We start from the raw sequence: 12,168 nt of genomic DNA on the forward strand, positions 1-12,168 counted from the left end.
TTATCCCTCCTTCAGGACCTGCTTCTTACTACTGAGTTGGCTGGGTCCTCTCTTCTTCCAGAGGTCTGGAGGGTAGAGGCCCTAATGCTGAATCTCCAAGCCCTTCTCTATCAACACTTACTCCTAGGGTGATGTCACCTAGCTCCTCTGGAATGCCCTACCATAGTCCTCTGCGTTATTCATCACTGCATCTTCCCTGCTTGGAACAGTGCCTGGCACAGCATAGGTATACGGTGGTACTGGGTCAATGCAGAAATGAGTGAATGAGTTTTTCTCACTATTTTGAATGTGTCATAATTAAGTTTTCAAAGGAAATGACAGCTAACTGAACTTGGCTGCAGCATGGGCACATGAAACTAAGTCATAGGAGATGAGACGGAAGATACTGTTTGTCCCTAGGTTATCTACAATAATCTAGCCAAAAAATATCATGAGTAGAGAGAAGGCGACAGATAGTGTGTGCTGTATGCTAAATTTCTTATCCATTATGAGGGAACTCAATAAACTCTGTTGTCGACATTGATAAATCAAAACTAGAGATCTAGTTTGATTCTGCAAAGCTATAATATAACTGGTAAAGAGCTAAAAATGGAAACTGTAAACAATAGTTGCTATTGGAGAATGACATGAAGAGAGACTTTACATTTCACTGTATACACTTTGGTGTCCTCTGCAATAAAACGAATGTGCATGCCTTACTTCTGTGAGTAAATGTAAAAAGATAAGGTGAGCCAGGCCATGGAGGGCCCTGAATGCCAAGCACAGTGTTCTGTAGCTGTGGAATCTCACATTGCCTGGTGGGTGGGCTTCCTGCACAGGCTCACAGTGGGCAGTGAAAGGCTCCAGGTCAGCCACTCCTCACAGGGAGGGGGGTCGGACGGGGAGGATGAGGAGAGGCTGTGATAAGTGGTTGGTTCAGGGCCAACAAGAAATGTCTCATGAGGTCCTTGTTTCACACATCTCCAGAATCTCATTTGTCAGTGCCCCCTGCGCACGAAATCACAGGGGCTGTCCAGCATCTTGATAAGCCTCTCTTAGTCACCAGGTTTCACTCCTGCTCCTGCAGACACCTCCTATCCAGAGGGTAGAGAAGCATTCTCTGCTGTTTGTCTCTCCCAGGAGAGCTTTTCCTTTTCTACTCAACACCCATAACGAGAAGAAGGTGCTAAGGTAAGAGTTGGCTCACAACTGTCTTCTCACAAAGGCAGTGTTGTTTTTTTGCTCTTAGTCCACAGATATGATCTTGGGGAGGGGCAGGCAGGGAGCCATGGGCCCCATCAGTGACAGTCAGCAACATGAAGCTCCCTCAGGAAAGCTTTGGGGGATTATAGCTGAAGACTCTGGGAATGCCAGACGGGGCCAACCAGGTTCTTTCTGCTTCTGTTGTATCTCCCTAGTTCTCGCTTTTTCTCCATAAATTAAAATGTGCAACTATGGAAAGCAATGTTTTGCTAATTTTAATTTAGGGAACAAGATGGCAAGTAGATATTTCTTTCCAAGGCTAATTTGTTGTTAATAACCTCACTTTCACAGATTAGCTTGGAGTTCAATGGGTTTGCTTGTTTGTTTATTTGTTTGGTTTTTGTATCCTTGTATCTGGCTTATTCCAGCAGAAAACACACAGCACAATCTAATGGGGTAAATGAGGAAAGTTTGATAAAGGGACTGTGCGCAAAGTGTAGGCAGATCTAAGGGAATCTATAAAGGATGCAGAGGCCCCCAAAGACAAGTCATAATAGGGAGCTGTTACCATTGTGTGTCCTGATGGGGAGAGGGAAGGAGAGGCTACCAGAACTCAGGGAGGGTGGTGGGTGTAGCTGGAGCTGAGCTGTCACTGTGACTGTAGAAAGGCCACCACACAAGGCCAAGTCCTTAGGGAGAGTAACAAAGCCACTGCCAACTCACAGCCTGGCAGCAGAGAGCAGGGAGTTGAAAGCCCTAAATCCCTCTCCTCCTGCTCTCCAGCTACCTACCAGTATCTCCTTTTCATTGAAAGGAAGCAGGAGCCAGAGGGAACGGGAGCCCATCCATGAGACACAGAGACATCTCCTCCCCAGACACAAAAAAGAGGAGAAAATGGAAATGTGATTTGATGTCATAGGAGAAAATCCATTCCTTCTTACAGCCTTTTCACAGTTACTTTTCCTATGAGTTTTCTCTGAATATGATTGGATAAATTTCTCATTGTATCTCCTTAGTTTGTTGATTTGACTGGTTGTCCCTCCCAATCTGGTGATAATTTTTTGGAATGATATCTCACTATCATCATAAATGCCTGTGAAAGGAATGTACATTTGTTTTTAAATGTGGGTATACACAGGTATTTATAAATACTTTAAATTTATGATTTTGGATGTTCTAGGGAGAAATCCATTATAAGAGCTCCTTAAACTGTGTCCGCACACAGAGCTAGGCACTGGGGCTCACCGATGGACAGGGCACACCTCTGGCCCCTGGTTGCTCTTGGTGAAAAGTAGACACTGATGGGGACCTGGGGAGCAAAAGAAGGGTGATTTAGGGTTTTCAACTCCATGACTTTCTTCTGCCACATAAAGCTGACACACTGGGCCATTTCCAACTCTAGAGTTCTGGCCATACTCACACCTCTAAAAGCAAGAGGTCACATTCTCTTCATGACCCTAAATCATGATTTCCTTTCTGGTGGATGGACACTCTCAGTCACTGAGGTAGCCCATAGATCATTCATTGGGCTTCCAACTTCCTGTCCTCAAAGGAAATCTCAGTCCCAGGGCAGAAGGAATGCTGAGCTCAGTCCTGTTCTCATCCCACATACCCTGTCCTGACTTCTCTTCTCTTGCCTCCAGGAGACATGTCATGACCAGGGTCTATGAAGAGAGGTGTTTGGACTATAGATTATTCCCAAGTCTATACAGGGTCCGTGTTGCAGTAGAGAGAGCACAGGCTTTAGAGTCAGAGAAACTGGGTTTGAATCCAGGTTCCAGGACACCAAGGCTGTGTGGCCTTCAGGAAGTATCTTAATCTCTGCAGCCTCCATGTCCCTCCTCTGTGACACAGGGACAGTAATTCTCTTGTAGCAGGGTGGCCGTGAGAGTCAGACATCATATATCAGGTGCTCAACTATTTTTTCTTTTCTAGTGGCACCAGTGGAGGGTTTCCGAACATGAACACAACGCTCCCAGCCTGGGGGACTACATTTCCACCAGTGAATGGAAGTGACCAGGCTATTCTTCCAAATTTCAACATGGGGACCCTAATCTCAGCATTGCTGATAATCATCATAGACATGGTTGGGCTGGCAGGAAACGCGGTTGTGCTGTGGCTCCTGGGCTTCCGCACGCGGAGGAACGCCTTCTCTGTCTACATCCTCAACCTGGCGGGAGCCGACTTCCTCTTCCTCTGCTGCCAGATTGTACGTTCCCTCAGTAAACTCATCAACAACTTCCATGCTATCTACATTTCCTTCAGCAGCTATTTCATCCTTGTGTTCACCTTTGCCTACATCACAGGCCTGAGCCTTCTCAGCACCATTAGCACTGAGCGCTGCCTGTCCGTCCTGTGGCCCATCTGGTACCGCTGCCACCGCCCCACACACATGTCGGCCATCATGTGTGCCCTGCTCTGGGCACTATCCCTGCTGCTGAGCATCCCAGGTGGGATGTACTGTAGATTCCTGTTTAGGGATTTATCCCAGGTCTGGTGTCCAGTATTTAATTTCATCACTGCTGGGTGGCTGATTTTCTTGTTTGTGCTTCTCTCAGGGTCCAGCCTGGCCCTGGTGAGCAGACTGCTGTGTGGCTCCCAGCGGGTGCAGCTGACCAGGCTGTATGTGACCATCCTGCTCACAGTGCTGGTCTTCCTCCTCTGTGGCCTGCCCTTGGGCATCTACAGGTTCCTCATATACTATATTGACATTAAATTATATGAGTCCTCCTCTCACATTTACCAGATTTCACATGTCTTGTCCTGTGTCAATAGCTGTGCCAACCCCATCATTTACTTCCTCGTTGGCTCCTTTAGACAACGATGGAGGAAGGGAAGGCAGACCCTGAACCTGGTTCTCCAGAGGGCTCTGCAGGACCTTCCTGAGGGGGATGAACATGGAGGAAGTCTTCCTCAGGAAGCCCTGGAGATGTCGGGAAGCAGTCTGGTGTCCTGATTCAGAGTCTTGCTTTGTTCAGACACATGGGGTTTAGAGAACTCATTTTGTCCCTATCAGTTAGGGAGGTTTCTTAAGTCTCAGCCTCTGGGCCTCTGAATTAAAACAATTAACATAATAATCCCGCTAATGAGGATTAAGTGACAGTGTGCCTATTAAACACACACTGGGTGCAGTGCCTCAAGGACTGCCTTACCCAGGATATTCATCACACCCCCTTGGGAGCTTTGCTAGCACTGGGGTCCAGGGCAGTTCCTAGTTTTGAAGAATCCTACCTTCAGCAGGGGCTAAAAGGAGTGCTGGAAAACTCCAAATTTCTCTGATTACCGCCTTTGATAGAAATTAAAGGTACATTACATTTTTGACATTTTTTTTGGTTATTTTCCTACAATCTATTTCAATACATTAACAGTAATAAAATTTAATCTAGCCCCCAAAGCCAGTCTTCTTTGGTTTTGTCAGGCCTTATAGTAGCTGCATAATGAGTAGAGTAATAAATATTTGTTATATCAATGACTTAATAAATTAGTGAAATTTCCAATCTGTGTGCTCAATCCCTATTTGCTAGATTTGAGACACTATCTTTAAGTTAACTGCTTTCACCATTTTCAACATTTGCAAGCATGAAGTTAAATTTTATGGCCTGATAAATGAATATCAAAACATATATAAATTTCAAGTAGGATGTCCTTCGGTGTTTCCTCTCACGTGCCTCTAGTAGAATCCCACGTGCTCACTTTCTTTCCAACCCAGGCCTATAGCTTGAGAGAGCCCTGTAGACGTTGTTGCCTTATCTGTATCATCCAGAGTCTAAGAAGCTGTGTGATTTCCTAAGCAAGGACTGCAGGCAACCATAACTCAGCAAGAAGCGGCACAGTGTTCTCATGAGGGAGTTCCTACCTCCTGCCCTCCTCAGCTAGCACAACTTGACTCATCTTTCTCTCGCTGAAGCCTGTGCCTGTTCTTCCCTCCATTCAGCCATTTCAGGCCAACCTTGATCTATTTCCTCCAGCCCCTCATGGCTGGGTCATCATAAGTCAACCATCCTTCTGATCACACAGCCATAGTCTTTCCACCCTGGCCAAGAAGAGACAAGAGATTGTGAAACCCACTTCCCAAAGGGTTATCTATAGTAAGGATCCTATAACCCAGTGACTTTTCTGTCCCCACCCCCAACCCCAGCAAATCTTTCACTTTCTCTGACTCCACTGTGATTCTCTATGTCACACTGGCCTGCTCCCCCAATCCCTCAATACACCACTTCCCAAATCACACAGGAAGTGAGAAACTAATCTAAGGCAACTACAGATAGGTTCTATTTCCCACAAGGGCTGTGTTTCTTCAATGTTGGGTAAACTTAAAGTGGAATTTATCCTGTTAAATATTCTTCGTCTTCACTTTTTTTGCTCTTCTATTGACAGATGTTTTTCACAATTAAGCTTTAGAAGTTCTCTGCCCAGAATGACTTCCCAAACCACACTTCTCCAAGTCATCTATTTAATCATTAATTCACACATGCTTGAGGACACATATGCATGTACTTCTAAAAAAAGAGAAACAAACAAACAAACAAACACACACACAAAGAAACATTCAATGAGCATTGGGTCCATCAGGCACTGTTCCAGGCACTAGGGCTCAAAGACATGTTCATTATTGTCAAAGAACTCACAGTGCAAAGGAAGAGGAATATGTCCTCAGATGTTTAAAGTGCTATGTGATAAATGCTTTCTTGTGGACATATTTCTGACTGTGTGAACAAAGCAGAGACCCAAATTAAATTAGTTTTATTAGAAATGGGACATTATTGGACCAAATAACTGAGTCTGCAAAGGAAGCTAACTAGCTTCAGACAGAGTGGGATCCAGAGATAAAATGACACCCTCAGGATACTCCCCACTCTCTTGGGTTCATTGTTTCTGCTTGGCTTACAGCTGTTGGTGTGTCCACATCGAGTGGAAGGAGAAGAAGCCCAGACACAGGGATGAGCAAGAACCTTCTCAAAACAGATACATGTGCAAGCTCATGTAGTAAAATCAGCTACACATGCAAACACATACACACACTCTCATACATACAGTCCATAAATAAAACTATTCTTTATGGGGACTTTGTAGATGATACTGCCCTTCATTCTCAGCTCGAATGGAAAGAATTCATAACACGAATTTGTGTGCGATGCAGAGGGACCTAGATTGATGAGTGTATCACAGTGATGAAAATGGGAGTTGCAGGGAACCATTAAGAACTTGATCAATGAGAGTCATCCTGGAATCAAGGTTGGCCTCAGAGAAAGCCATCCTTGAAGTCTCCACTCCCTTCGGTACAAAACAGAACCATGGGGAATGGAAGGGTAATAAGACGCACATGCCTCACCAGGTACCAAAGTTTCTTATCTTTAAATTCATCACAGAAAAAGCATCTCAGTTTGAAGGTAAGAAAATCAGGCTGAAGAGTTTATACAATTAATAATTATCAAATTGAAAATATACTACTTATTATGAAACACTATAAAGAGTTTGAAATTTTGTGTGTATACCAAAGGATTTATGTAATTGTTTCCATGTAGAAGTATAACTAGAGATTTATAGTTTTAATCTGTATTCCATATATTCTCCTCTAGGCAGCCTGAGAGACTTTTCTGAAGCACAGAGGTGATGAAGTTATTTACTTGATTAAATTCCTGTTGTGGATCTCCTGCTCTCAGACAGAGATTCATATTTCCTATTATGGCTACAATCATGCATGACCTAGCAAGGTTAGAATATGCAGTTTTAGAACAACCCAAAGGTAAAAAGTCCACAAGAAGTGCCCCATGAGAGGTTGGGACCTCAAAAGACTAAACCTTTAGTGTATTTCTCAATAGTGATAAATAAAACCACCAACAAGTTGCTTGATCGAGCTTGGCTCTGGGTGAAGAAAAATTCTCTCTCTTGAGAATTTGTAGCCACAAGTCAGTATCACACCATGATCCATAGTCACAAAACCTGTGGTATCCCTGAAACTTCAAATGACAGAGGAGGTTTCTGGGGACACCCTGATAGATGAAAGCCATGATGATAAGATCCCCCAGTCATTCAGCAAAACAAAACACAGACCCTGTCTGTAGGAACTCAGCTATAATTTAAGCCTCAAAGAATTTCCACAAATGAACTGCCAAGGAACATGGGCAGCCCACAATCAAAACTCACAGCACACAAAGAAACAAGGCAGCATAAGGTGATGAAAGGAACAATAGACTGTAAATTCAGATACACGTATTGGACTGATCGGATAGAGAATTATAATATTGCCATGCTTAATAGTGTTAAAGACACATCAAAGAGAATTGAAAATGTGAGCCAAATCAAGAGACTAAAATACAACCAGTAAAATTTAAATACAAAATCTCAGGTAAAACTTCTAGAAATTAAAATATAAAAATTGGGCCTTCCAAGTGGCGCGATGGTGGGAGCTGGCTTGGGACGCCAGAGGGCCCCGGTTCGGATCCCACATATGAGGGCTGGTGACACTGCCCTCTACAAAATAAATAAATAAATAAATAAATAAATAAATAAATAAATAAATAAAATTGAATTTAAAATTTAGTGGATGGATTAAGTAGAAAACTAGACACAACAAAAAGAGACTACCAACCTAGAAGATACTTCAGTAGAAATTACCCAGAAGCTGCCTAGGAGACTTAGATATGGAAAATAAAAAGGAGAATTTATAGGTATGCAAAATAGAAAAGGAAACTTGAACATGTGATGGATTAGACTTGTAGAAAGCAATAATAATAAGCATCACAAAAGAGCTAACAAGTATATACTACTTAGTATGTGTCCCTGTCCTCATTGGTTATGTAATGAACTCATTAATCATCCCAACAAACCTCTAAAGTAGGTAATAATGTCATTCCCACTCTACATATGAAGAAGCTAAAACAGAGGAGTTGTCTAAACCACATAGAGATGCAAAGCAGCCTGGCTCCAGGGTTTGTGTTCTTAACCACTATGTAATATTTGAAGAAATAATAGCAGAAAACTTTCCAGATATATTAAATTTAATAGTTCTGAAATCCAGGAAACTCCAAAACACCAAATATGATATGAAAAAGAAAGCCACTAGACAAATCATGGTGAAAGTGTACCACACCAGATAGAAGGAAAGCTCTTATAAAGGAAAGAGACAGATCATTGCAACTGAATGGCAGCCTGACGAATGGCCAATCTCACAACAGTAACACTGGCACCAAAGACAGTGAATCTTCAACGTGCTGGAGGAAAGGACAAGTCCTCCTACGAAGCTATACCTGAAAAGAGCATCTTCAGAAAATGAAGGGGAACTGGCTTGGGATGCCAGAGGGCCCCGGTTTGGATCCCACATATGAGGGCCAGTGACACTGCCCTCCACAGCTAAGATGCTGAACAACAGCTCAACCTGGAGCTGGGTTGCCATGAGTCGCCGACGATGGCTAGGCTGCAGCCCCTGCTGCAGTGGGTTGCCATGGGCTACCGTGTGTAGCCTGCACCAGCGTGAGTGGCCAGCAGCCGCCGTGAGCGGCTGTCCAGAAGCCGGCGACTGATCTGCCTCGCCCAGGAAGAGTGCAATGATGGTGCCAGCTTGGGCCAGTGAAGCAACGTCCTCCACAACTAGACTGTAGAACAAAAGGACAGCAACTTCTCTGTTCCCCTTCCCCCAATTCCCCAGCACTGTCCCCATCTCCCAATTCCCCAATAAAAATCTTTTAAAAAAAAAAAAGAAAAGAAAATGAGGGGACACTATGAAATTTTCAGGTAGAGAAAAACTACAGCGCTTTCACCTCCCACAGACTTTCACAAAAGGACACCTGAAGAATGTGTTTTAAGGAATAGAAGCTATGACATGTGAAATGGGGAGGTGAGCAGGAACATTGTTGCTTATGGGAATACACTTAAACAAACACTGACTATTGAAAACAATAATAAGTTTAATTTCTTGGTGAAAAACAGAATCAAAATGAAGTCCTGGAGCACAGCAGTTTGGGAGGAAGGAAACAGAGGTTGAAGCTCTCTAAGGTCTTGGTGTGTTTCATCAGGAGGGCAGACTCCTGGGACAGCTGTGGGTTTGCCCACTGCACCAAACAATGTCCAAGGCAGAGGAGGGAGAGGGGCTGAGACACAACGTGCTGGCTAACGCTGTGTCCAGGTGCAGGGCTGTGGCTACTGGGAAGGAAGGGGCACTTTAGGTCTTCACATAAAAACAAGAGCAGGGTTAGCTCAGCTCAGAAAGGCCACCTTTTCCTAATTTGCATAAAGATGATAAAAGTGGACTCCTTTACAGGTTAAAAACACTGATTATCTTTAGATTTTACACAAGTATGTTAAAGACCTAAGTAATTGCCTGGGAAATTGACATAGAGATGAAAACTTCCAGACAAGTCAAGGAGAAACAAACATCCTCCATAAATGTCCTCCCGTCATGTCCTGGGTCGAACAGAAGAACTTTCAATTCTGCTCCCATTTTTTGATGAAATCGCAATCCATTTTAAATGGGAAGATTCAATACCACCGCTACCACTACTAATAGCATAGTAATAAAAATAATAATATTTTAAATATAAAATAGAATGAGAAGATGTAGAGACCTATTTCTTGTAAAAGGCAGATTTTAATGCCTGCTGACTAAACCCTCAAGGTTGGGCAGTGTCTCCTACCAGTGCAGGTCTGTGTGAAGAGCCTCATGGGAGCAGCTGCCCTTTTCTTGGGACAGCCACGCACGTGGCAGTGCCACTCACCTCATTCTCTTCCCAACACAGGGTATTAGGCCTTTGGATACTTGGAAATTCGAAGGTGAACATATCTCAGTGAGGTTTCAATTACCCTTTCTCACCTGAGTATGTTTTAGCATTATTTGTGATGTCTAAGATTCATGGGTTATCTAGGAACCGAATTGGTTATTTTCCTATTAAGGTGCTAGGGTTCTTCTTAAGTAATGGGTAGGAGATACATAAATATTTATTTATATATAATAAATATTTTAAAATTCTCATATTGCTGTAACTTAGGAGTTTGTCTAAAGGTACATTGTAAATACTTTTTCCAGCTCCTTCTGTGGCATTCTAATGGTGGCTTTTTTCATAGAGAAAATTATTTTTAATTTTAATTTCTTTTAATCAATATTTTTATTTATGGCTTTTGAATATTACGTCAAGGTTAGGCAGAAACACTATAAGGTTACAAAATAATTCATACCCTTTTTTTCTGTTTCTATATGATTTTCTTATATATATATTAACCATCCATTTAAAATTTAACAGGGTGTAAGATCTGAGGTATGATCCCTGCCGTGTGTTACTCTAGCTGGCTTCCAAATACCCAATAACACTTATTAAATAGCCCATCTCCGCCCCTCCCATTAGAAATAGCCCCTCCTTATAGGCTGAATCCCACATGCACTGTGTTTGATCCCTGAGACTTCCTGCCTGCTGTTCTATGTTAGCAAAACACTGTTATATTCTATAGGGTCAGGGTAGCTTCTAACATCTATTAGGGGTGCTTAGTCCTCATGGTTTTCTATTATACCCAGAAGAATTTGAGGTCACATTGTATTATGTTTCCTAACTTTTTTATTTTTGCATATACAGGAGAACTGTTGTTTCCTGTAAAGGAATTTTGTACCCAGCCATGTTTCTGAACTGTCTTTCGCTGTGCTGATTGTCAGCTGATTCTCTGGGGTTTCCAGGTGGATTATCACACGACCTTCCAATCTCTCCTAATCCCACTCTTTCAATCTCCAGCCTCACCATCCACTGGAACCACACCTGTCACAATCGGCAGTGACTCTATATTGTGTATGCCAAGGTCAATTCTTAGAATCATCTCACTCAGTGCCTCAAGGAGGATTGAGACTATTGCTCACTCCCATCTGCTAGAATCGGTCTCTCAGTTCAGGCTCAGGACACTATGTTGTCCTCATTACCCCTCCTTCAGGAGCTCCTTCTTACTATTGTGTTGGCTGGGTCCTCTCTTCTTCCAGAGGTCTGGAAGGTGGAGGCCCTAATGCTGAATCTCCAAGCCCTTCTCCATCAACACTTACTACCAAGGTGAGCTCACCCAGCACCTCTAGAATGCCTGAGCATAGTCCTGTGTGTTATTCATCACTGCATCTTCCCTGCCTGGAACAGTGCCTGACACAGCACAGGTACACAGTAGTACTGGGTCAATGCAGAAATGAGTGAATGAGTCTTTCTATTTTAAATGCTCCATAGTTAAGTTTTTAAAGAAAATGACAAGTAACTGAACTGGGCTGCATCGTGGGCACATGAAAGGAAGTCATAGGAGCGAAGGCTGCAAATACTGGTTGTCCCTAGGTCATCTACAATCATCTAGCTAACAAATATCATGAGTAGAGGGAGAAAGGCAACAGATAGTGTGTGCGGTGTGCTAAATTTCTTAAATTTTACAAGGGGACTCAATAAACTCTGTTGTTGACACTGATAAATCAAAACCAGAAATATATTAATATATTAATAGTTGATTATGCGAAGCTATAATATAAGTGGTAAAGAGCTAAAAATGGAACTGTAAACATCGGCCTCTATTGGAAAAGCAGATGAAGAGAGACTTTACATTTCACTGTATACACTTTGGTGTCCTCTGTAATAAAACGAATGTGCATGCCTTACTTCTGTGAGCAAATGTAAAGAGATCAGGTGAGCCAGGCCATGGAGGGCCCTGAATGCCAAGCACAGTGTTCTTTAGCTGTGGAATCTCACATTGCCTGGTGGGTGGGCTTCCTGCACAGGCTCACAGTGGGCATTGAAAGGCTCCAGGTCAGCCACTCCTCACAGGGAGGGGGTTCAGATGGGAAAAGATAGGGAGAGGCTGTGATAAGTGGTTGGAGTCCGGACCAATGAGAAATGTCTTGTGTGGTCCTTGTCTCACACATCTCCAGAATCTCATTTGCCAGAACCCCTGTGCAGGAAATCACAGGGGCTGTCCAGCATCTTGATGAGAGTCTCGTCGTCACAAGATTTCACTCCTGCTCCTGCAGGCACCTCCTATCCA

General features: G+C 43.2%; 1 protein-coding gene across 1 annotated transcript; it reads left to right on the forward strand.

The window, feature by feature from the left end:
• The first annotated feature begins 3,127 nt into the window (after positions 1-3,127).
• On the forward strand, positions 3,128-4,138 carry LOC109387472 (mas-related G-protein coupled receptor member X2). The gene has a single exon (XM_019651368.1). It carries the CDS (start codon positions 3,143-3,145, stop codon positions 4,136-4,138), a length of 996 nt encoding a protein of 331 aa, XP_019506913.1. The 5' UTR covers positions 3,128-3,142.
• The last annotated feature ends 8,030 nt before the right edge of the window (positions 4,139-12,168 follow it).

This window comes from Hipposideros armiger, unplaced genomic scaffold (genome assembly GCF_001890085.2).
Source record: "Hipposideros armiger isolate ML-2016 unplaced genomic scaffold, ASM189008v1 scaffold_159, whole genome shotgun sequence".
Classification (NCBI taxonomy): Eukaryota; Metazoa; Chordata; class Mammalia; order Chiroptera; family Hipposideridae; genus Hipposideros; species Hipposideros armiger.